Source organism: Podarcis tiliguerta, assembly GCF_965153285.1.
Source record: "Podarcis tiliguerta genome assembly, chromosome: 13".
Taxonomy (NCBI): domain Eukaryota; kingdom Metazoa; phylum Chordata; class Lepidosauria; order Squamata; family Lacertidae; genus Podarcis; species Podarcis tiliguerta.
In genome coordinates, this window is record NC_139546.1 from 38586894 (window position 1) to 38613084 (window position 26191).

General features: G+C 44.4%; 1 protein-coding gene and 1 long non-coding RNA gene across 4 annotated transcripts in view; one reads left to right on the plus strand and one right to left on the minus strand.

Annotated features, from left to right (window-relative positions):
• LOC310662833 overlaps positions 1 to 8158 on the minus strand; it is a 67118-nt gene extending 58960 nt beyond the window's left edge. Inside the window, exons 1-2 of the long non-coding RNA XR_014504325.1 lie at positions 8001 to 8158; positions 7245 to 7520 (exon numbers count right to left, since the gene is read on the minus strand). This is a non-coding gene — a long non-coding RNA (uncharacterized lncRNA). The remainder of the gene's footprint in view (positions 1 to 7244; positions 7521 to 8000) is intronic.
• A 68-nt stretch (positions 8159 to 8226) lies between these two features.
• LOC310662764 (uncharacterized protein) lies at positions 8227 to 25122 on the plus strand. Of its 3 annotated transcripts, XM_083409851.1 has the most exons (21): positions 8263 to 8876; positions 10139 to 10411; positions 10754 to 10865; positions 11966 to 12218; positions 12333 to 12482; positions 12959 to 13023; positions 13397 to 13620; positions 14093 to 14346; positions 14759 to 14887; positions 15413 to 15542; positions 15659 to 15694; positions 16259 to 16365; positions 16708 to 16782; positions 17320 to 17384; positions 19252 to 19475; positions 19830 to 20074; positions 20960 to 21082; positions 21257 to 21398; positions 21513 to 21562; positions 23804 to 24109; positions 24447 to 24858. In XM_083409851.1, the coding sequence occupies exons 1-20, from the start codon at positions 8459 to 8461 to the stop codon at positions 24086 to 24088; spliced, it is 3360 nt and encodes a 1119-aa protein (XP_083265977.1). In that variant the 5' UTR covers positions 8263 to 8458; the 3' UTR covers positions 24089 to 24109; positions 24447 to 24858. The 3 variants fall into 3 exon arrangements, with proteins under 3 accessions (XP_083265978.1, XP_083265977.1, XP_083265979.1); XM_083409852.1 differs by having other exon boundaries at positions 8227 to 8876; positions 21513 to 21563; positions 23808 to 25122; XM_083409853.1 differs by having other exon boundaries at positions 8264 to 8876; positions 10757 to 10865; positions 23804 to 24858.
• Positions 25123 to 26191: the final 1069 nt, after the last annotated feature.

Consider the following 26191-nt stretch of genomic DNA (forward strand, 5'->3'; position numbering starts at 1 on the left):
GTCCGCCAGCAGGCCCTGAACAGTTGGCTGTACAAAAATCTGCCCATTCAATTCTAGGGCCTCAAATAATTGTCCTCTGGCATACCTGCCAAAATCACAGGAAAAAAATATATGCTCCAGAGTATCGGGTTCTTGCTTTCCGCATCTGCAGAGACGCTCTGATTCTGGGATAGCTAAGTATCTTCCTCTCACTACCACCGAGGGAAACATGTTAAATCTGGCCAACATAAACAGCCTGCACGATTCATGTTTCTTCAGATTTGTCATGTATCCCTTTTGGAAATCTCTACACAAAGGGAGATTTAAGTGGATAGGAGAGCAGATACTGTGCTTTGCAACCTCAAGCATGGTGAGAACAGTTTTTTCTGTAAGGGTCTTCCTGATAGTTTCCCATATATCTTTTGGATCAGAGATTTCAAAGTCAGTTAGAGTGAGCCCTATCGAATCCAGTTTTCTCCTACAAATCGATGATAGATTGTAGATTACGCTATCACTTAAAAGATCGTAAAGTAGAGAATTTGGGGATAGGGCTCTATAATGGAGGAAGATCCAATATTTCAAGGTCCTCAGCCATGCTCTTACTGATAAAGGCAATATTCCCAGCTCACAACATAATGTTTCATATTTTACAGAGTTTGCAAGTCCTAATAATGACCTCAGAAGGGATGCGTGAAATTTATCCAACCTTTTGAGGTCACCTGAAATCCACACTGGTGTGCCGTATAGAAGTTGGGCACAGAGTTTCATGTCAATCACTTGCAATACAGCTGGAATAAATCTGTTTCCTACTGGAGAAAAAAAGTAGGATTTAATATATTGGGCTGTCACTTTGGCCTTAGCTATTGCAGCACATATATGTGTATTCCAATTCATATTATTTTTGAATGTGATTCCCAGATAATTGAAGTGCTTAACTTCCTGTATTAGATGTCCATTAATTATACAGCCTTTTGGGTTCCCTCTCTTTCTGAACTGCATAATCTTTGTCTTTTCGTAATTAATTTTGAGATTATTGAGAGAGCAGTAGTTTGAGAAGCTCTTAAATAATTTTTTTAAACCCAAAACAGAGAGTGAAATAATTACAGCATCATCTGCATAAAGTAATAAAAAGAGTGGGCTATTGTTTAAATAAGGAGTATGAGTCGTTGCGTTTTGAAGAAATAATGGTAGGTCAGATAAAAATAGATTAAATAGGGTAGGGGCCAAGATACAGCCTTGCCTAACTCCTCGATTATTCACAATGGGACCTGCAAGTCTACCGTCTTTTGATACTTTAACATATATTTGGTTATTAGAATGTAAACTTTGAATCAATGTAAGTAGATATGGGTCGATACCAAGATGTTCTAGTTTAATCCATAGTTTGTTGCGGTCGACCGAATCAAAGGCGCTTTTTAAATCCACAAATGCCACAAAGAGTTTTTGTTTATTTCTCATGACATATTTATCCACAAGATGGCTTAACACTAGACAGTGGTCAAGAGTTGACGAGCCTGCCTTAAAACCAGCCTGCTCTTTACCAGGTAGACCTTTTGTCAGCATCCATTCTTCCAATTTAATAAGCAGAGATTTGGCATAGATTTTACTTATGCATGGTAACAAACTTATAGGCCTGTAATTCTCTTGGCAATTCCTATCACCTTTTTTAAAGATCGGTACCACTATTGAGTTGTTCCACGACTTAGGTACAAGGGCTGAGTGATAGATAGAATTAAAAAGCGGCACAAGTTTAGAGGCCCACCATTCTACATCTAATCTCAACAGGTCTATTGGAATGCCATCCATACCAGGTGATTTCCCTTGCTTAAACGAGAAAATTATCCTTTTCATCTCCTCAACAGTAATTTGAAATTGTGTAGTTTTTACCAGAGAAAATATAAAATTTTCCTTTTTACAGACTTGGTGATCATAAAAAACAGCAGTAAAATGTGAGATCCAAGCCTCATCGCTTATATTAGGGAAATCAGTGATATCTTTTATTGAGAGAAGTGACCAAAAAGTTTTAGTATCTTTAATTTCTAATGCAGTAACAATTTTAGACCATTTGGCTAGTGCAAACTCAGATTTTTTTTCCAGGAGCATGTTCTTAAAAGCATTTTTCATTTCAAAATAAGTCTGCCAGAGATCTTGAGAGTTGGTAATATAGGCCTCTTTTAGACAAGTTCTAAGTTTTTTCTTATAGTTAATACAATCTTTATCAAACCAGCTATACTTATTTGAAGGTTTGTTGCTGAACTGAGGGTCTAAAAAAGAAGAGAATAATTCCTGGATAGTCTTATAATAACAATCATTGTCCTCCAGCGGCATCAAATTTTGGTTAGCCACAGGTTCGAGAGTAACTGGGTTATTTTCAAATACTGCTAATAGATCCTCCCTATTTTTATCACTTATATAAATTCTTTTGGCATAAATAGTCTTATCAATACTAATAAGAGGACAGATATCATTATTTCTAGGATTCCTGTACATCTCTAAAACTATTGGGAAGTGGTCACTCTCTGAGCGAGGTACAACTGTAAAAGAGGCAACTTCATTTAACATTTCAACTGAAACTAGAGAATAGTCGATTACACTCCTACCCCTTTTGGAGCTAAAGGTAAAATTTCCTGGAATATCCGGCCACATTGAGCCATTCAAAAATGAGAGATTAAATTCTAAAACCAATTGTAAAAGTTTTCCTCCCGCTTTATTAATAATGATGTCCTTTGAATTCCTCCCTATTCTCAATGGAAGTGGGGCATCTTCAGCTAGATTTGAGACATAACGTTTATAGAGAGCTGTATTATCTGATCCAATTCGAGCATTGGTGTCTCCCATTACAATCAGGGGGATATTTGGAGATTTACTACGTATTAAATACAGCTCTTCAGAGACTATATTCCAACCATCATCTGGTCTAATTTCCAACTCTATGGGAGGAAAATATATATTTAAAAGAAGAATTTCCCTGTAAGCAATGGAAAATGATAACAATTGTGCATACTGTCCAATATTTCTGGTATAGTTAATTTTAAGGTTAGCAGACTGTTTAATACCGCAGATCAAACCGGCTTTAGGTCGGCCTTTTGTTGACATTTTAGTAGCGGGTAAATTATAAGTAATAAAATTAGGAATATTTAAAAGTTTAAGAGACCAGGTTTCCTGCAGAAGTATTATATCATAAGACTCAAGAAAATTTATAAAATCAGAATCAGCTAATTTACATGAGAGTCCAGCTACATTCCAGGACATAATAGATAGAGTTTGGAGAGATCTTTGATTTAAGGGTGCTAGTGAGGTATGCGTGGTGCATTCCGGATGTCACCCCAAGTTCCTCTGGTTCTTGCTATTAGCCCTTTCAGCGGGTTCAGCTAGTTCAGATGCTAATTCAATGATGTTTAAAGATGTATTCAGTATGCTCACATTTGAGGAAGGTGGAATGCTAGGGTTGCAACCTGGCGCACCCATGCTGGGCACTTTATTTGGAGAGCCCAATTCAGTCTCATTAAGTTCTCTCATTTTATCCCATGCTAATGTAGTGACCAGGTTTGCCTCTGGGATGGATTGCATGTGGGCTGGTTTATAGGAGGGGCGTTTCGGCTCCAAGATCTGAGAGGATGGATTCATCTCCACAGCAACCAGTTGGCCTGGGGTAACGGAGGGTTTCCTGACCCACAAATCCAGCTCGTGACGATAGAGGTATGAAGCCTGATCTGGGGCAAAATCAGATATGTTTTGGTTGTGTGGTCCTGATTGGTCCTTCGTCAGATTTGTCAGACAAGAACGGAGGTTATTCAGTCTATAAAGTATTTTGTTCTGAGTTTCTTGGGGGAGAGCGCAGTAGGAGTAAACTAAGTTATTTTCAAAACTTTCGAACCCGTTACCTTGGCTCACCTCATATAAAGTCCCGGGAGAGTCTGGTCTTTGAAGATCATTAGTAAGTAACTCTGGGTGGTGATTAGGCGAGTCCTCGGTGGCTTTTATATCAATTAAAGTGTGGTATTCGGCCTTTTGATGAAGTGCTGCAGTCGAAGTTGCAGAGCTGGGGAATAGTGGGATAGGAGAGGCCTCATTTTTAAAGTATCTTGATATTTTTACACCACTTGTCTTTAGGCGTTCTCTGTGTTTATATACCAGTTTTGCCAATCTCCGATCATGGAATGTAGCCACCGCCCTGGCATGCAGGCCATCAAAATATAGATATTCCACTTGGTCCAACTCCGTGGGATTACTCAGAGTACCTGGCATATATGCCTTAAGGAAGTTCAGTAAATGGACTTTGCGATCCTCTTGAGATAAGAATCCTGGAGGCTTAGGATAGCTTGAAAAAACAAGCTTGTTTTGAAGCAACACCAGCTTCCAGTTCTTATTTGTTGGAATGCTCTCCTTATAGGATTTGGAGTTGTCTATGGTTAAAACATAGGACCATGGATCTTGGAGTAATAAATCTTGCTTAGAGCTTGATGGTGGAGCAAGCGCTGAAGATTCTAGACAATCCAGAGCTTTATCAGCACAGACGTTTGGGTGCAAATCCTGTTTGACTGACTTCTTGGCTAAAGGCTTCGCCATATTCCCTCTAGTCCCAGAGGCTGATGTGCTCTCTAGTAGGTTAAAAAGCTTTTTAAAAACCATTTTTTTATAATACACTGGCTTAAAATTTTTTATGTTTTTACTTTTTTTAACATTTTTTACAACTGTGGATCTCCTTTTACAAGCATTAGCTCTGCAGGCTTTCTTACCCTTCCTTAATGGGCCACTCGTACAGAGGGTGGATGCGAGGCCATGTTTACTCTCTGATTCTGCAGGCATTCCGATGGGTTTTCTCCAGAGAGATTTACATAAGTCAGCCATGATGGTGAAAATTTTTGTGCAAATGTCCATGTAGGACTTTATGGATTCGATGTCCTCAGTAAGGAGCACTAGCCATTTGATGATAGATAAACCCTCTTCATTTGTCTCGTGGGAATGAGAATAAGAGTCTTTCGAGGGTTTAATATTTCCCGAGGCCAATTCCGAAATTTGTTTTAACATTAGTTCCTCCATTTTTTGATCTAACGATGGTTCGGGGGGAACTTGGGATTTGGCTTTCAGTTTCGGGGATACTTCATCAGCTGTATCGATGTACTTCAGGCTTTTATCGCTGCTTTTAGTGCACTCCTTTCTTTGCATAACCTGTCCTTCACTATGGCTGTAAGAAAGATTGGTAGGAGAGAGTAGAGTTTCTCTTCCCTTCTTGTTCTTGTTCTCATTCATTTCAGTCGTTTCCTCATTTATTCCACATTTTGCTCTGTTCCTGTAGAAGCAAGTGATTTTTGTTTGTGCTTTCTTTAGAGTGGCTCTTTTAAAGGTGGGTCTTACAGCCTTCAGAGAAAAGCCTGAGGTTTTGCGGCCACTCCTGGTCGTCACCATTGTTTCATTAAAGTTGTGGATTCTTTCTTTCTTGTTGTAATAAACACGCTACAATGCATTAACTTAAAACTTTGAGTTAAAAACTTAATAAGCTAAACTAGGATCATTAGCTCCGTCGCAGGGCTCTCCGCAAGGCAGTTTTGAGTAATAAGGAGGGGTTCCAAGGCCTCTCCAGGCCCTTATCAGGTAAGCGGTTTTTCTTTCCTCCCAAGAATTTCTCTCTAGTCACGTTCTTTTCCTTTGGGGAGTTATACTCACTCAGCTGCAGTAAAAGTTCACAGCGGGTTTCCTTCAGCTATTAATCTCCCTTATCACTTAAAACAATAATAAAAGACTAATAAAATAGCACAAATAACACAGTACTAACGCGGAGCTCAAGCTCGGCAGCCATCTTCCACCTCCTCCAGTACTTCTAGTGGGGATACCCACCATGGTATTTTAGGTTCTAACAACCATCGGTAATTTGCCCACACTTTATATAGAGACTTCCTGACTATGTGGTTCAGGATTTCCCTGTTTACTGCAACTTTATCATAAATTAAATAGGCATGCCATCCAAAGCGGTTGTTCCATCCTTCCAAGTCTAGAATCTCTGTTTTGTCAGGCACAACCCAGTCTTTTATCCATCCTAAGCATGCAGCCTGGTAGTAAATTCTCCAATCCGGAAGTCCAAATCCACCCCTCTCTCTGGTGTCTGTTAACAGTTTATATTTTATACGTGGTTTTTTTCCTTGCCATAAAAATCGGGAGGAGAGGAGTTGAACTTTAGTTTTATGCCTACCAATCCAGATAATAAAGTTTGCTGATGCATGAGAGTTTCAGGCATGTTACTGTAAACAAGATTAAACATTATAAGCAGTATAATGCACTGTAGGGCGGTGATCTCTTCCTTGTTGACAGCAAGGTGAAAAAAGGTTTGGCATGAATTCATACATACATGACCTTTGGGCTTGTGGGTTCCTGCAGAAAATCACCTGGTCGCTTATGCAGCTTGGCATTTGCATGAAACTGCAGGAAGAGTTTTATCTGGTGATTTATCCTATGGCTTCTTTTCTTTTTAATTTTTATTGGAATTTAATTTACAGCATAACATAAACCTCCCACCCCAATACAAAAATCCACCCTCATTAAACGTGAACATAACATACAATGAGCATAACATACAACAATAAAGGTAAAGGTAAAGGTACCCCTGCCCGTACGGGCCAGTCTTGACAGACTCTAGGGTTGTGCGCCCATCTCACTCAAAGAGGCCAGGGGCCAGCGCTGTCCAGAGACACTTCCGGGTCATGTGGCCAGCGTGACATCGCTGCTCTGGCGAGCCAGAGCCGCACACGGAAACGCCGTTTACCTTCCCGCTTGTAAGCGGTCCCTATTTATCTACTTGCACCCGAGAGTGCTTTCGAACTGCTAGGTTGGCAGGCGCTGGGACCGAACAATGGGAGCGCACCCCGCTGTGGGGATTCGAACCGCCGACCTTTCGATCGGCAAGCCCTAGGCGCTGAGGCTTTAACCCACAGCGCCACCCGCGTCCCTCAACATACAACAATACAAACAACCAAATAAAAGCCTTCCTTTATCCTGTATCTGGCCTCCTTATTTACTTCTTATCAGCTGTTTCCTTTATGAATAATTATTAAGATTTTTCTAACTATAACTTAAATATCCACAAATTGCTAAAAACTGGGGGGCGGGGGGACTGTGCCAACAAAAACGGAATAGCAAGACAAACTGTTAGAGTATATTGAACTGGCTAGATTAACAGAGGCAATTAGAGATCACACTAGACAAGAGTTTCAAAAAGCATGGGGGAAACGCAGAGAATACTTCACAAAACAGTGCCCTAAAATACATACCTGGACTTGTTTCGATTAATATCTGCAGGAGACTTTGTGAATTCATCCTATGGTTTCATGGAGCCAATTCCTGGGGTGAGGAGCTCCCTCACTGGAGGTCTTCAGGCAGAGTCTTGACAGCCACCTGCTGAACATGCTGTGGGGCTGGATTTTGTGCCTCAGGCCACATGGCCTACAAAACTCCCTCCAGCTCCAAAGGATGCTGTGGATACTCCTCTCTCCCCTCCTCACATCATTTCAGGGAGGATGTAGAGGTCTTGAATTCTTGTCTGAGACCTGCCAGGGGACAGGATGTGGGTGCAGAAATGGAATCTTAATCGCTGGAATAACTGAGCCAGCTACCTATTGTAACACAGAATGTGCAGCCGCGTGGCTGTTGAATCTGGTTAGAGAGAAGATTTTACCTGTTGCAATCACTTGCAGAGATATGCTTGTATGTTAAACAAAATACTTGTTGCGTCACAAAACCTACCAGGGGACTTGGTTAAGGGGTTCCTCCAGCCCTGTGTGGGTCGGGAATTAGTAAGAACATCCCCCAAAGGGGAAAGAAAACTAGCGTTGGAGAGCACAACGAAAGCGTTAGAAGCTGCCGACACGCATCTCAAGCCCACCCCCAGTAAGAGTCCTGGGAACCATGGTTTACCTCGCACACGCGTCCCAGCACCCTTAACAAAACACAGCTCCCAGTATTGCTTTTTTTTGGGGGGGGGTGCTTTAAATTCGCGAAGGACGAGTAGTTTCTTCTCGCACACTCACGCGTTTTCCTGTCCCATCGTCCGGGCGCTCATCCCGGCTTCAGATCCTGCGCAAAGAGAGAGCGAGAGAACGAATTCTTTTCCCTTTGGAGAATTGCGCTTCGGAGTCCTTCCTCGAGGAACCTCTGGGCCAAGTTCTTCCAGCGCAGGGCTGGGCAGCAGGTGAGCTCGAAAGGTGAAGCGAAACCCCGCCCTCGAGTCTCCTGCAGCTGCCGGAGGGCAGGATCTTTAAGGAGAGTTTCCTCGCCAAAGGGAACAGAAAGAGGCGAGGAGAGGAGAGGAGAGAGAGCCGGCGGCGCTCGGAGCGGGTTTCCCGCTGCTGCTGTCGCTCCACGCCTTTCTCCCCCGGGGAGTCAGGCGCCGCGAGTTGGCACCCACTTCCCTTGGCAGAGTCTCCAGACCTGGGTCTTTGGGTGGCCGTGGTTTCTGCTGCGCTGGGGCTGGCGGGGAAGGAGCGCGATGTCGAAGAAGATCGTCCTCAATCTCCCGGCTCTCTCCTTCGCAGCTCCCCCCAGAAAGGGGGACGACGAGGGCAGCCTTTTCCCCGCGACGCGGCTGCCCAAAGCGGGTCCCTCGCTCTTTCTGGAGCCGCAGCCTTGGGCGATTCACTGCGCCGCGCTCCTCCTTCTGGGCACCTTGCTGGACTTGCGGGACGAGGACTGGAGGAAATTCAAGGGCGAACTCCTGAGATTCCCGGTCAAGGAGGGCGTCGTAAGAATCCCCAAAAGGTTGCTGAGGGAAGCCGATGCTCGGCAGCTCAGGGATCTATTAATCCAGTACTATGGCGAGGCTTATGCCGTGGAGCTGACGGCGCTGGTGCTGCAGGCGATGGACTACAAGCCCCCGGTGGGCTCTCTCTTTGTTTTCATCAGGCTAAGTAAGGATCTCCGGAGAGGGGCGGATCCATCTGGCTGCTGGTGGTGACACCTCGGGGTTCTGTTTGTACTGACAGCACAGCTCCTTCCCATGGCTGTAGTCGCCCAGGGGTGGGGCAACTTTTCCAGCAAAGGCCAATGTTAGGCAGGGCCAGCAGTGAAAGGGAGCAGAATGATGGGTGTCAATCATTTTTACCTGCGGAAAGTGAGCTCTGATCTAGATGCCCTCCATCTAGACCAGAAAGAAGCATTATCGGAGCTAGGGCTGCCCCAAGAGAGTTTAGCTCCTGAGGCGAAACAAAAAAAATGGCATCCACTCCCCACCAGGGAAGAAGGAACATCAGGAACGAGGTGGGGAATAACCATCTGCATTGGGATCTGCTGCCCCTGTAGATCATGCCTCACCTTGCCTCATGAGTGCGCCAGCCCTGATCGGAGCTCAAGGCCCCATTCCAGGAAGGCCGAGGCACCCCAGGAGGGTTTCCAGGCGGGGTCAGTGAGGGGTGTGGCCTGGGGAGCATTCCAAGGGCTTGAAGGAGGGGCCTGGAGGAGCCCATTTGGCCTCAGGGCTTGAGACTCCCTGCTCCTAGATTAGCCTAGCCCCAAAGTGCAGTAATAAGTAACAAAAAAATATCAAGCTGAGATATTTTTAGTACATGCACTGTTTTCTATAGAAAGCTTTTGGCTGATGGCAGTAATTCTCAGTAGCTTTCAACAACCGGATTGCAAATGCTTAAGAAATTGCAAATACGGCATCTTCATCTTAGGATGCAGAGAACAGCAAAGAAACAGTTTACATGGATTTCTTGTGGTCCTTTGGCTTGAGGTTCAGATTTTCCCTTGTGGAGTCTGGTTTTCTTTTCTTCATGCTTGAAGCCTGCAAATAGTTAAGAGGCATGTAAATTAAGAGAGTCTTCAGGCCTTCCTAACCCCCTTGGAGTGGTTTCTGTCTTCTGAGTCAGGCTGAATTGCTGGAATCATTGGAAATCATAGAAAGATGGAAAGCTGCCTTAGGGCACATTGGACCAGTTGGTCCAGCTCATTCCAAGGTTTTAGGCAGGAATATTTCCCAGCCCTATCTGGAGACTCCAGGGATTCAACCTGGGATCCTTTGTATGCATGTGATCTACCGCTGATCCACGGCCCTTTCCCACTTAGTGCTACCTATTCAAGGTTTTCCAACAGGAAGAGAAGGGGAAGGGGAATGTAGGAACGCTGGATTTTTTCTGTTCAATACTGCTACTAACATCAATAATTCCAACAGTAAGGATTACACATTTATGCCTGCTGGTCACCCTGAAAACCTTGAAGGAGTCAGATCTGAAGAAGTTCAAGGATAAACTCAGCGTGTTCCCCTTCAAGGAAGGCTATGTCAGTATCCCCAAGGGGTTGCTGGAGGAGGCAAATCTTTGGGAGCTCACAGAATTGCTGCTTACATACTGTGCTGAGGATTATTCTGTGGAGGTGGTGTCAGAGGTGCTGAAGGCCATTGAATGTGAGCCCTTGCCAGAATGGCTCTTTCGTCTCATCGGGAAAGGTAAGGAACTTGGAAGGGAGAACATTGGCTGAGTCTGATGGTCTTCTTCTAGGAGTGGGGCTGGGTGTAAAGGAAGCTTCTTAGACGGGCTTTGGGTGTGTCTGAAACCTGTGCAGCATTCTGAATATATATTCTGGACAAAATCGGAGCGAAGACTCTGAATCAGTATCTCTTCAAGTTTCACAATGATTTTATAAAATAAGTGCCATCACAATATTATCTCTTACCCTTTGCTTATATATGCCTCCCGGCCCTGATGGTTCTGGCAGAACTTCAGCTAGGCCATGGGTTTGATTAAATAAAACTGTTTATGTGTACTCACTTTCTCAATATATCTAACAGCAGAGCAACCCCCTGAAAAGCATGTTTCAAGGCATCGGACAGCTGTAGTATTGTCTTCAAAAATTATTCAAGGTCTGGAGGAACTGGTTTCATCAGAAAGAGCCACCAAAGGGTAATTTCTACACTTTACTTAAGTGACTGAAGCCACCATTTTAGCAATGTATTTTCCCCTCTCAGTTAACACTAAGCAAGCTCTTCTGCTTAAAACAAATAAATGCTTTAGCACCAATTTAATAATTGTGTGTGTGCTTTTTAAAGGCAAAGGCTGCTTGGAAGAAAGAATATTTTTTAGATCACCATGTTGAACCCTTCTGTTTCCTGCCCACAGATGACTTTCTAAGTCAACCATTGGGCAGTAAAACCAAAGTGCATATTCTCTGCTGAAGCTGTCAGGCTGCCAGATACTTTTCAGGCCGGCCTCACTCCACAACCATAAAGGTGCAGAGCCGGTGGGAAATAGTGAGCTGTGAAACAGGGAAGTCCGGGTCAGATCTTGCCTCTACAACGAAGCCACTGTGTGGACTGTTTCTCAGCCTCCCCCATCCTGCTCATATAAAGATAATAATGCTAAGATAAGAACTAAAGATAAGAACTGACTGGGGTAGCTGGAAGAATATTTGAGGGAGTCCCATCAGATGTCAAGGAAGGAAATAAACAACTATTTGACTTTTAGAAGACATCTGAAGGCAGCCCTGTTTAGGGAAGTTTTTAATGTTTGATGTTTGATCATGTTTTTAATATTCTCTTGGGAGCCGCCCAGAGTGGCTGGGGAAACCCAGCCAGATGGACAGGGTATGAAGTTGTTGTTGTTGTTGTTGTTGTTGTTGTTGTTGTTGTTGTTGTTGTTGAATAGAGGACAGCAGGGCAATCTTTTTATCCCTGAGGGTTGTGTGTGCAGGTGAGTAGTGTGTCGGGGGCTGCACACTTGCTCAGACACACCCACCTTCACAATTCTCATTCCCACTCTCTCTTACACACACAACTTTCCCCTCCGCTCATTTCACACGTACGCTTTTAGCTCCCTCTTCACCTGCTGGCACACCTGATTATGAAGGTGAAATTGCACAGCTTAAGGCTAAGAAAAGAAGGCAAGGTTCCCCAAGTCTTGGTGGGCCCCAGGGTGTGCAGATGAGGGCTACCGATGGCCCACTGGCTGCAACTTGGCCACCTAACCAGGTTATGGTCCTCCCCCTGCTTCTGTTTCTGCCACAGGTCGTTGAAAAGATACGCATTCTTTAGTGATGAGATGATCTGCAAGGGAAGAGAACAGTTGATTGAAATTCTTGAAGAGGACCTAGACTTCGTTTTGCACACCCTACACTCTTGCTCTGTCATCACACTACAAGAATACAAGGACGTTTTCAAAATGGAGAAAGATTCTAAAGAGAAAATTAAAAAATTGCTAAGTATAATCCTGGAAAGGGGAGAACAAGCTTGTTGTCGGTTCCTGGAATGTTTAGAAATGGTACGTCCAGCTTCTGTTCGGATCCTGCTATTTGCAGTACTGGGTGGATTTGACTTCATGTCATTCTTATTCCTTAAGGTTACTTTTTTGCATCTTTCTTCATTTTCACAACAGTCATATTGGTTTAAAAATAAAGTCCAGGTTTCTGACCAGTCAGTGCTGCAGTCTGAATCCCTCCTATTCAGAAAGGAAATGAGGAACCAGAAAATGGAGCATTCTGAAGATCCTGGAGAAAGCATCATGTGCATCCAGTGTCCCAGCGAGGTAAGGAGCATCAAAAGAGATGGCTCCATGTGCTAATAAACCATGGCAAGTGAGCAATGGGCACTTATCACACCGTGTTTCTAGTTTAGTGTGAAATATTCTTGCCTCACTCATATTTTGTTGGGGGTCTAGCTGTTTGTTACATTTCAATCCTCCTGTGTTTCCCGGAGCTTAAATCTTTCTTCATTTGCATGCATAATAACCATAATGAAATATTTTGGAAGATTATATCTTCTTTTAAAGTTTTTTTTTTTTAATGGATCAGCAGTTCACACAGTATTTCAGAATTCAGCACAGGTCCAATTACTATACTAAAAATGAATACAGAATGCAGCAGGTCTAAAGGACTTTTAGCAATGTGGAGCTGTGGAGTGGAGCTCAAGAAGGGATCCTTGGTGTGGTCATAGTGGGTGTTTCTATTTTCAGATGGGAGGAGGAATATGGTATCAATTCGGACCCTTTATTCTTTGTTCTAGGAGCTTCCAGGAAAGATAAGACCAGAGAAAGTTTGGGATTCACAAAGGAGCCATGAAACCTACAGGTGAGTAGTGGTACTTCCTACCATCAGAGAATGTTTTCTGCACTGCATATGGATATGGTGATGCTCCCACATTGCGGTGCTCTCTAAGGCATACTCTGCTTGCCCCTGTGGGTGCACATCGCTGTGGGAGATGAGTAGTGGACATAAAGGATGTACCCTCTAACATAAATCCTGGCTACGCCCATGCCACAGCAGAGCATCAGATGAAGAGCCAAAATTCCAGTCAATGCTGGACTGAAATACTGCTAATGATCATTGTTATCAAGAGAGCACATTTGACAAGACCCGCAAATCGCTTATAAGAGTATCAGCTGGAACAGTACAGGAAGCTGCATCGATCTCTTTCAACCCCTTTTGTCTTTCTCGCCTTCAGATTTTGCTTCACTGAGGCTGGCTCCTTCCTTTGCTGTTGTACTGACCTTATATTTACGGTAAGGGGAGCTGTGACCATAACATACCACTTTGATTCTTGGACTCAACACCTGCATGAATGGCAAATGATAGAGCTGGCTATCGCTGGTCCTTTGCTCAACATCCAAGCGGATCCAGAAGAAGCTGTGGCAGAAGTTCACTTCCCTCACTTCTTGTGTCTTACAGGTATGGTAGGAAGAAAAGCTTCCAAGAATAGAGTGTTAATATTCATTCCTGTTTAAGATTCTTCCTTTTGTCTATCATGTACATTCCTTAATGGCTGAATAATGCTATGGGCTGGTTCAGTGGATCACAATGCTTTATCTGCCTTTTGATTTTGCAAGAATTCTGTCTTTTTGCAAGAATTCTGCTTTTTTCTTTGACTTACTATATTTTGTACTGTATGACTTACTGTATACTGTATTTTGTACTGTAACTTGCTTTGGGAGGACATTGCTCTGTAATCTGGGCTTTTAAAAACACCACTAGATTATGATAACAAAATAAACACTTAAGAACATAGAATGGGTCTGCTGGATCAGGCCAGTGGCTTGACTTGCATTAAACAGAATTGGAGAAGGGGTACGTTTTCTCACCTAAACTCAAGTCTACAGTATAGTGAAATGTTTGCCCATGTTTCCTTTATGTTTCTTTTCAGGTAAAGACAGTTCCCATGTCTACATAGCACATTTTGTTGAAGGAAAGATGAGACTGAAGAAGCCAGACCTCGTGCGGCCGTATCATGCTGTATTGAAAGCCCCCCACTTCTGTTCCTGTGGGGTCATCTTCAAAAAGGCATTGTTTAAGCGAAAGATAATGGTCCATGCCATGGCACTGCTCTATCAGGAGTTGGAAATTTCAGTCCCAAAATTCCACCTGTACCTCCTACCCAACGACTCTTCCCTAAGAAAGGTAACTGAGAATCTCCAACTCTGATTTGTGTTCTGGGCAGGCTAGATTATCAGTCTGGTTTTGATTATGAAAACAATTATACTATTGAATATCAATTCTGTTGGAAGTGCTGGGATGCAACTCAGTATGTGCTGAAGGCTGATGTAGCTGCATGGGTGAAAGTTAGAGAGGGGACTCTCTAAGTTTTCCTAGACTGTCCTTTAACCTTTGCTGACCTTCCTTCAGGCTAGAGTGAAATTCTTTGGGTTGCTGACCTCTGCTTACTTCTTCTCCATGCCATCCTTGGGAGAGGAGACATCTCTTCTGGATCCCTCTCTATCCAAGATGCAGTAGTAAGCAAAGGGACCCCGTGTTCCATAGATTTGGTGTCTTCCTTTCATGTCTCCAAAGTGACCATGTTTGCCCTTCCCAGAATGTCTATAAATTTGAGGAAATGTGGCCTTCAAGGAGACTGCCAAAACCCTCTGGAGCACTCAAGCCTCTGAAGATTGGCTCTCGCGTCTTCATCCAAAATTTAGATGGCGTCACAGTCTGCCCTGAGGTAGGAGACCAGAGATGATTACAGGGGTTGTCTGGAGGGAACCAAGGCTGTGAGGTTTAACAATGGGAGGAACCAAACCCGGATCCCTTCAGTCTTTTGTTTATCCCCTTTTGAATACTGGGGAGGTGGGGGGATTACACTGGAAGTGTTGGGATGCATCTCAGCTTGCACTTGAGGCAGATGTGTCTGCATGGGGAAAGGGAGGCAGAGGAGGACAGAGACTTCCCTGTTTCCTAGACTGTCCTGTCTGACCTAGCCTGTGCTGACGTCCTCTCAGGTGCTACACTGATATCTCATTTACCACTTCCTTTTTCTTCATCCTTGTCTTGGTAAAGGAGACATTTTTGGTGTCTCTCCTGTTGAGATGCACAAACAACCATGGCTGTTTGCATCTCCTAAACCCAGAGTCTGAGTGTGATTATGCCCAGAGTAAAGTCTGCTAGTTCGGTTCAGCTTCTTCTCAGCATTTGGAGATAAAATGTCCACCAGTTAAGTCACATTCACACCTACAGAGCTTTTTCACAGGAACTGGAGCTTCAATACATGGAGGAGCAGTTCCTCGAAATCAGTGCTGAATTCATGCAAGGCAAGCTCAACTTCAACCTGATAGAGAGGAGCACGAATGAACTGGTCTGGGAAGCCCATGTGAGGCAAGGTGAGCTTTGGCTGAGGGAGGACCACAAGGTTGGGCCATAGCTCAGGAGGCAGGCTGGAAAGGACATCCCATCTACATTCCCTCTCTGACTGCCTCTTTTTTCTGGTCTCTTTCAGAGGAGCTGAAGTTTTCAGGCCCACATCCAGAGCAAGGTCAGTAGGAGAGATGAGATGGCTCTACAACGAGGTTGACCAAGGCTGAGCTTTTGCTCTGAATGGAATAACAGCATTTTGGGGTTGGAACAGACTTTGGAAGTCACCAAGGCCAACCTGCTGCTCAATGTGCTCTCAACAACACTGAAGAAATACTCTTTTTTTAAAAAAGGATTAAAAGGATGTGTCTAAGATCATAGTGGGTAGTAGTGATCACCTGGTTTCTGTTCAGTGTCTTAATCAGGTTACATAGGGGGTATTTTCTACTTTGTCTCAGGTAGAAAAATGTATTGGGCCAACCATGGCGTTAGCCACAATCCACACCAGAGGCAGATTTTGGGCAGTGAGACTGGTTCCTAGAGGGTACTGCAGGGCTTTGCAACTATAACATAGTGAACTGAGTAGTATGGAAAGAGAGAAGTGGGGGCACAGAATTTTGGCCTCACACAAGGCGCTACTCTTCACATCCTATGGGTTCTTGAGAAATACTGTATTCTTATGTGTTCACCCTGCAAACCAACTTCCAATAGTCATAGCAGGCAAATAATTGTCATTCTTTTACAGCGCCACACTCAGAATCCCCCTTATATGGAGGGGAACAAAAAAGCATGAAGATGGAGAACCCAGTAGGTTCTGAGGAGATTATCACAAGCAACTGGTGTCTCAGTGAGGTAAAGGGTGGGCATTCTTCTCATTTGCATTGACCACCCTTGATAATGGGTACTTCGAACAGAAAGGTTCTGAATTTGAATTTCTTGTGCACTGTAAAAAGCCCTTGTCCCTCTTTAGGTATTTTTGTACATTAATTAATCATCTTGCTACTCGGCACTAATTGCTGGTAGTGAGCCACAAGGCTGTTTCTAAACAGGTTGTTCCTAGTGCTAAATAAATAAATAAGCAAGCATTGCATTTCTGCACAATTGTAATTATGTGATTCCAATTTCATGTGGAATCTTCTTGCCTTGCTGTGCTTACATTAGTTGGGAATCATCTTGCCTTGCTCATATTTACAGAGGGAAGGAAGCATGAAGATGGAGAAATCAGCCGGTCCTGGGGAAAGTGTGCCGTGTGGCCGGTGTCCCAGTGAGGTAAGAGGCCGACCTGTCTTGATGTGCATTTCCCGCCCACAGGAATAAGGTACACATGAAGCCACTGAATTTAAATTTCTAGTCCCCTAAGGTTAGCAACTATCCCATCTTAAGTAATTATATACATATTTGATATTCAAAGCTAGAGCTTGGTAGCAGGAAATAAGGCTGCATCTAAAGAGCTGTTCCCTTGTGCTACTAACTCATGGTGAGAGTCATTGCAATGCACACTTAGCACCATGTTTCCATTTAGTCGGGAATCATCTTGCCTTGCCCTTATCTTACGGGCAGTCCAGTTGATGTCACATTTCAAATCCTCCCATATTTTCCAGTGCTTAAACACTTTCCATCTAAAAAGATCATTGCACTACTGCAGAACTCTAATGCTGTGATTCCAGTTTAGTGTGGAATCTTCCTGTGTCACATCGGTTTTAGAAGGGTGTGGTCTCAAGGGTCTTAGGAACAGACAATAATGCCCCGTTTCCAGATGGGATATGGATTCTGGCATCTACATGAATGATTATGGTTTCATTATAGGATCTTCCAGAAAAAATAAAACCAGAGGTGGTTTGGGACTCAGAAAGGGGCCATGAAGCTTACAGGTGTGTGATCTCTCTCCCTCTCCCTCTCGCTATCTCTCTATCTATCATCTATCTCTATCTCTCTCAGACCTTTTGAAACATTCTCCCCTCAGGGAGTGGTTTCTACTTTGAATTGTCCAACAGAGTCCAACAGTGTGGGTCTCACAGTCACCACATATGGTGGTTCTCAGTAAAACTTATGCAGAGTACACCAGTGATCTGCATATTGCAGTGAACGGTCAGTTGTGGTGGACAAATTCTCTCTGAAGGAAGCTTAACCACCATTCCTGATGTCTTCATTGAGGAATTCCTGGGTTCCATGGAGCAGAGCTGGAAAAAAACATTACATTGAAGCACTGCTGTTGCTAACTTCCAGTTGTATATATCCCACCCTCTTTTCAGGTTGGGGTAGCATCAAAAGAAGGATGCAGAGTTTGAGAAAGGTGAAAAATCTGGAGTCTGGATTTTTGGAGGAATTGTTGTTTCTCTTCCTTAAAAATATCCCACCTTTCTCCCAAGGAGTTCAATGTGGCACGCATGGTATCCGCCTCTCCATTTCCCCCTCACAACAACTCTTTGAGGTACTTTAGGCTCAGAGGCAATGACTGGCCCAAGGTAACCCAATGAGCTTCTTGAAGGAAGGGAGTCATTTCAGCTCCTCTTGTCCCCTGTCCCTTCCTTGGCATTATTGTCGTTGTCCCAAAATCAATTTCTCTTGTTCTTCTCTACTAGTTTTAGTGGGATGTAATCCACCAGAGCAGTCAAGTACAACATTACCTGTTTTGCTAGAGTGGACATGCAGGGGAATGTTGGGTCCAGCCAGCTGAACTTCCTATTGCACTTGGCTGGAGCATCCTTCCTCTTGCATGTGACTAGCAGGTGGTTGTGACCTTGCCAGACCTGAAAAGAGGCTAAGTCATGCACTCCTCCTCTCTCTTTCACCTTTCACCTTTGACCTGCTTCCAGCTTGGACTGCACTGCTGGCTCTCATCCAGCAGTAGCACTGGGTTATTCCCTGATATGGGGTAAATGCACATTGTACATACTTGTAACTTTAAGCCTTAAGCCTGCCTTTAGGATTCACACTGTGTTCTTCTTGAATGTAAGTAAACTACTATTTAGCACTTATGAATAAGACTGTGGTGTCTTTATTCTTTTAGGAGAGATTAAAGGGGTCTTTAATCTACCAACCTAGCAGTTCGAAAGCACGTCAAAGTGCAAGTAGATAAATAGGTACCGCTCCGGTGGGAAGGTAAACGGTGTTTCCGTGCGCTGCTCTGGTTTCGCGAAAAGTGGCTTAGTCATGCTGGCCACATGACCAGGAAAAACTGTCTATGGACAAACGCCGGCTCCCTCAGACAGTAAAGCAAGATGAGCGCCGCAACCCCAGAGTTGTCTGTGACTGGACTTAACTGTCAGGCATCCTTTACCTTTACCTGAAGGGGTCTTACCAGGAATAATAGAATACATCTCAATCTGGCCAAGCCAGATTGAATTGCCTATTGTCTTAAGAGACTCACACGAGTCTGCAACCAGTTTCTGCTGCGTAAGAAGGGGAATGCACTTTGCTATATAAAGAAACTTGCTAGTGCGAGGTAGGGTATTAATAATCAATATATCCTCTCTTGCCACCCTCAACATTCCCACAGTTTGGTTCAACAACACAAATATCAGCTATTCAAAGGCAAATTTAGGGGAGCACGGCCAGTTCAGTAGCACTGGGTGTGGAGCCTCAGGGTCTCTGCAGGAGATGCCACAAATATTATTCAGAACGGAGTGCGAGAGGCATGAGTAAGGTACTGAATTTTGGCGTTGCCCAGGGAGCTGCTGAAAGGTACACCGAGTGGGATCCCCTTTTCCTTTTCATCTTTCCCTTTGTGCCATTCAGAGTGTGCTCCACTGAGGCGGGCTCCTTCCATTGTGGTGATACGGATCTCATATGTGAAGTGAAAGAAGCTGTGACGGTAACATACTACTTTGATTCATGGCCGAAGCACCTGGAAGAACAGAACACTGAGGAGTTGCATGTCGCTGGCCCTCTGCTCAACTTTAAGGTGGATGCAGCAGAGGCTGTGGCATCCATTTGCATCCCTCACTTCTTGTACCTTGAAGGTATGGCAGGGGAGAAGTTTCCAGCATTATATCCATAATAGGAGGAATCCTCAATGTCCATTGATGTTTCCAGAATGCTATGGGGATAGCAGTGTGGGTTCTAGAGGTCAGGAGGGCTGGCATACCAGACTTTTGTGATTTGTTTCAATTTTTCAAAATGTTCCAACTGTGCTGTTTTATTATTTTCTGTGATTTGCATTCTGTTGTAAGGTGCCATGCAAGCATATTGTCCTGTGAAATGATGTTATAAACCTCTTAAATGACAGTGAGAAAATGAATACTTGCATGAAATAGGGAGGGTTAAGGGATGACATTTTTGTCACTTTCCCACTGCTAACATGCTTGTCTTTTCAGGTGACGACAGTTCCCATGTCTACATTGCACATTTTGTCGAAGGGGGGATGAGGCTGGAGAAGCCAGACAGAGTGGAGCCTCACCATGCTGTGTTGGAAAACCCCAAGTTCTCTTCCCTTGGGGTCGTTTTCAAAAAGTGGTTTAAGCAAAAGATCAACACTGTCGTACTGCTCTATCACAGGCTTCAGCTGGAGACGCCAACATTTCACCTGTACCTTCTGCCCAATGACCCTTCGATAGTAAAGGTAACTGGGAATCTCCATCTCTGGTATTCCGATTGCCTGGATCATTTACTTGATCACATTAACCCCGACTATGCACAATTGTTGGACTTGATCAGTTCTACCCAACATCAACATGCCAGTAGAGAGAAGATTAACAAGTTGCCCACTGCTGGGTTACTTAGCTTCCCACCAGCACTGTTGTTTTAAAGTGATTTTTCCGATATTGAAATATGCCCTTTTCATTTGTTACACAGCCTGTCTGGTTCTCTAAACAAAGGGGTTGTCACTGACTTGTGAAAGCCCTAAGCACATTCTCCTGGAAGCCTTCGTTGAAATCAGTAACACTTCCTTCAGAGTAAACGTATTTAGCAATGAACAAATACTGCTTCGTTCATTAAGGAATCAGCTTGGTAGTTACAAGCTTTCTCAGATAACTCCTGAGGAAAAACATTCTTCCTGATTTGCAGTGTTGGCACATGGGAGATAAAGCACACTACCATATTGCCTTCTCAATTTAAACTTTTCCTTAAAATGTCTTCTTATGCTTCATTCAAATCATTAAGTTTCATGGCTTCTGTGGTTTCCTGCATAGTCTCATCAAGAGAAGATGAAGGTGGAACCAGGATTCATGGTACCTCTTGGCCACTTCATAGTTCAGGCTGCCCAGTCCAAGAGCCTGTATGGAGAATCTGTGTCTCTGCAGATGTTCTTGGACTATGAAACCCATCATCCTTGGCCCATGCTTGTTGGGGAGGATATGAGTCCAACAACATCTGGAGGGCATCAGGTTCCCCATTCCTGCATTTCCTGGTGCTACAATCCCAAGAATGTTGTAGGCATCTAGTCTTTCAAAAATTTGGTTCCCTCTCTGTGTATCTCAAAAGTGACTCTCTTTACCCTTCCCAGGCGGTCGATAAGCGTGAAGAAAATTCAAAAAGAATAGAGAAACCCCCTGTGACCCTGAAACCTCTGATGATTGGCTCTCAAGTCTCTCTTAGTACTCCAGAGGATGTCACAGTGAATCCTGAGGTGAGACATGAAGATGATGGTGGTTTTTTGCTGGGGCAGAACCAAGACTTGTGAAGCCTGAGACTGGGAGAAATTCAACCAGGATCCCTCTTCACCCTTTAATTTGACTCCCTTGCAATGGTGGGTTGGGCCAAACCAGATTCACACCTACAGAGTTTTCATTCTTTCCCACAGGAACTGAATTTTCAATACCTGGATGCAGAGAAACTGCAGCAGTATGTAGAACTGTCTGCTGAACAAATGCAAGAGAAGTTCAACTTCTACCTGATGAAGAAGGGCACGACTGAAGTTGTTTGGAAGGCGCATTTGAAAAAAAGTGAGTTTTGATCAAGGGATGATCGTGAGGTAAAGTCATATCTTGGGAGGCAGGATGGAAAAGGACCAAGGGTCACATTCCCTCTTTGACTGACTTTTTCTTCTTGATTTTCAGATGAGTTAACTTCAGGGCAGATGGTTTCTCCTATTATACACCCAGCCCAAGGTCAGCAGGTTTTAATTGTTTCTTTCATTGTACTTGTACCTTATCTTCCTCCCGATAGCAAGTGCTGGTGATACAGTAGAACATACACTGCACAAAAATGAAAAAAAACTTTTGTACAGTGGTACCTTGGTTCTCAAATGCCTAGGTTCTCAAACGCCAAAAACCTGGATGTAAGTGTTCCGGTTTTTGAACGATTTTCAGAAACCGAACGTCTGATGCGGCTGTCAGCTATTGTTTCTGGGGCACCTGCACCAATCAGAAGCTGCGCCTAGGTTTTCAAACATTTTGGAAGTTAAACGGAATTCCAGAATGGATTAAGTTTGGCACTTTTGTTTCTGCTATTTATTTTGCATTTTGGTTTTTGAGGCTTTTTCGGTTAATTTGTTTTTGTGACTGTGTGGAACCCAATTCAGCTACTGATTGATTGATTGATTGATTGATTGTGTGACTGCAGAAATGGATAAAAGCCCCCCCCATCCAAACAATGGCTATCAACAGTGCAGGTAAGAATTTTTTTAAAAAATATTTTATCATCTACAATACTGTATTATTACTTTCTATGGGAAAGTGCACCTTGGTTTTGGAATGCTTTGGTTTTGGAACTGACTTCCGTAACGGATTGAGTTTGAGAATCAAGGTATCACTGTAACTTTATTCAACAGCCTTCTTAAACAAGGTTGTCTGGGCTTATTGTTTTGTTTGGTGCCAGATGAAGATCTTTCAACTCACCTAGGTTTTTAAGAACATTTTTCACTCAGATGCAACTAACCTGACATGGTATCAGAAGGGCTCCCACTAATGCGATGGGACTTTCTCCTCAATATCCGCCTTGTCCCTCTCCCTCAAGTCCTCTCTGGAGGGTCACAATAATCCACAGAACACAGTTCAGAGGGAAACTAAGAGAATTGTTCCATCCGGCAAGCAGAACAGCTTTTGCTGACATTGATCTCCTCACTCTAAGTTTTACAGTGTGAGCGTCTCAATTTTAAAGTGAGTGGCAGTTCTTAAAATATGAACTGTTACTTGCTCTTGTTGTCATTTGTTATGAAGTGATACTGTAAGCATAATTCATAAATCTGTGAGACAATGTTCCATAACTTTGTCTTCTTCTAAGGACAGAGGCCTTGTGGATAAGGTTTTCATGGAATAACAACAACAACAACAACAACAACAACTTTTATTTATATCCAGCCCTCCCTGGCCAGGACTGGGCTCAGGGTGGCTAACATCAAAGTATATAATACATGAAAACATAAAGTCAAACAATCGATTAAAATACAGCTTAAAATCAAGTTAAGATCAGAATGATGGCAACCCATGAATTTTAACTATAGGGGTTGGGAACATTAAGTGCTCACCAGGCCCAGTTATTTGTACTGGTCTTATATGAGCCAGTTGGAGGAGTGAGAGAGGCCACTTACATGCAGGGTCTTGTAAAAAGAGGGGGGTCAGACTGGGCCCAGACCAAAGGCCTGGAGGAACAACTCCATCTTGCAGGCCCTGCAGAAAGATGTCAAGTGCCGCAAGGCTCTGGTCTCTTGCGTCATAGCGTTCCACCAGGCTGGGGCCAGGGCCGAGAAGGCCAGTCTAACCTCCTTGAGGCCCGGGACCTCCAAGGTGGTATTGTTTGTGGACCTTAAGGTCCTCCGTGAAGCATACCAGGAGAGGCGGTCTCGTAAGTACAAGGGCCCTAGGCTGTATAGGGATAGTGGAATTTGGATAGTGAGGGAAATTGCCTCTGTGGAAGAAAGCTGGGTTCAGTAATGATAACAACAATAATAGAAGCATAGAATTTGTAGAGTTTGGAGGGATTCCAAGTGTCATTCAGTCCCAACTTCTATCAATTCCTGGGCTTTAAAGTAAGAAAAGATAAAGCTAAATATAATACTATGTGAAATACTAATGAATTAATTGCCTGACAATTTGCTGTCATTTATGATACCCCAAATTATGATGCCACCTCACCCTCCCTAATGGTAGGGCTGGCCCCAGCCTTGGCTCCCTTCCAACAGCTCTCACTTATTTCAGTTTTATACTTCCTCAACAGTTATGGCTTTGCCCAATGAATTCTGGGAATTGTAGGCAGGTGAGCTACTACGTAGTAATGCTCTGTTCACAATCCCTCCCCTCATGGAACTACAATTCCCAGGGCATGGGGGAAGAGGGAATGAGTTGGGGGACCAGTCTTAAGCCTGCAGTGTGAACCTGTAGCAAGATTTCCATTCTTTCTCTCTTTCCCGGTAGGGCCACAGTTTCCAAACTCTTCCAACGTGCACTTCATCGAGCGGCACAGGAAGGAGTTAATCCAACGGACCATCCCAGTGGAACCGGTGCTGGATAGTTTGCATACCTCCGTCCTCAGTGAGGAGCAATACCAAAAAATCATTGCCCAGGAAACTAACCCGGACAAGATGCGAGAGCTCTACAAGCTTGTGCCAAGCTGGGACCTCCAGTGCAAGAATAAGCTGTATGAGGCACTGAAGGCCAACAACCCACATCTCGTGAAAGACCTGGAAGGGCAATGAGGGCCCAAGGGAAGGCAGAAGGCAAGACCCCTTTCAAGGCACCAGAAATCCACCTCCTTATTGCTAGGGGACTCCTGAAGACAAAGCCATACCATGTATTTTCCCAAGCACTTACATGCATACCCTTCAATATTCCCATGATAAGAACTGGAGTGTGATTGGAGGAGGCTTTTTCTCTACTCTGTCAAGTATGTCACTCCTTTGCTCCTTTAGGCAGTTGCCCAGATACCATTCTCATCCCCACCTCTCTATGATGTTCTGCTGTAGACTGAGAGGCACTCTCACATGGAGCTATAACACCCCCGCTCCCTATGATCAGCTTTATTTCTCTCCCCCACTCTTCCCCCACTCTCATTAGGGCCTTCAGCTTTGTTGGTGCTGATGTCATTGGGAGTGGACACTGGATGGTTGGGGTTTTGCGACGCTCCACTGTCATCTCATTCTCCTTGGAACTACTGTGTGAGGAAGAGAGAGTAAGACTGAATGCCTCCACAGCTGAGCTATGGTTGGGTCTCGTGGGCTTCCATCACTCCAAGGAGGAGGAGGAGGAGGATGACGTCAACAACTTCACACCACAACTGCAGCCCTCACTGGCCACCATCCATCAGTACAAAGTTGAGTTGCGGAGCCTGTTGCAGCTGCTGCCCAACCCTTCTCAAGGCTTCATTATCCTCCTCCTTGTACATTTTACTTCAGACGATGGAGCCGTGACCTCGGAGGCAGCATGGCCCTAGGACTGCCACAGTGGCTCGGGTGCCTGCAGGCTCCGTGGGGCTTGCATCTGCCCGCTGGAGGTGGTGGGTGGACCCCATGGAGGTTCCACGCAGTTCGCCTGGCCCCAGCTCACCCTGCCCCATGGACAGCTTGCCCTGCCCCTATAGGGTGACTCACCCTGGCCCCAGGCACAGGGCGTGTGCACCAGAACAGGCACCCATACACCGCTGATGAATTGCTTTCCTGGTTCAAAGGCTGCAGGTGTCGCTGTGTTGAAAATACTAAACTATCACTTGCAAATAAATTAGTTTTGTGACTTATTTTTGCAGCTGGACTTTCCTGTTTCTGTAATGAATTTCTTATTAAATTAGCTGACAGTCAAATAGAAAATGCATCATACCATTGTCTAGTGTCAATGAAGTATATTAAACCCATTTATTCTAATGGGTTGTGCAGGCCGAGTGGCCTTTCCTCATCAGGAACAAATCAAACCCATGCTAAAAGTTCTGTGGAGTCCACCTATTAGCTACTGAGCCTAAGTTAAGGTCTTGCTACTTACATGCAAAGCTCTAAACAACTGCAGACCAGGTTACCTAAAAGCTGTCTTTTCCTTCACTGCATGGTCAGGGCATTAAGATTAGCAAACGGTTCGTTTGGCCTGTCCCTAACCCTTAGAACACCCGTGGCGCTGTGGGTTAAAGCCTCAGCAGCTAGGACTTGCCGATCGAAAGGTCAGCGGTTCGAATCCCTGCGGCGGGCTGCGCGCCCGTCGTCCGGTTCCGGTGCCTGCCAACCTAGCAGTTCGAAAGCACCCTTGGGTGCAAGTAGATAAATAGGTACCGCTTTATAGTGGGAAGGTAAACGGCGTTCCGTGTGCTGCGCTGGCTCGCCAGATGCAGCTTGTCACGCTGGCCACGTGACCCGGAAGTGTCTTCGGACAGTGCTGGCTCCCGGCCTTTAGAGTGAGATGAGCGCACAACCCTAGAGTCTGGCAAGACTGGCCTGTACGGGCAGGGGTACCTTTACCTTTACCTTTTTAACCCAGGGGTAGGCAACCTAAGGCCCAATCCCCTTCTCAATCCGGCCCACGGTCCTTTTATTTAAAATGCATCTCTGGGTTATTTGTGGGGCATAGAAATTCATTCATTTTTATTTTTATTTTCAAAATATAGCCCGGCCCCCCACATGGTCTGAAGGACGGTAGACCAGCCCACGGCTGGGAAAGGTTGCTGACCCCTGGGTTAGAGCATTGGAAAAACTCAGCTTCGGCTGAGTCATGATGGCCAATTTACATGGACAATCCTGATCCAGACCAGCCAAGACAGGAACCAACCAGCTGAGACAGAGATCCTGCTACATAACTGTTGTAAGTTTGAGGCGGGCAGGGCG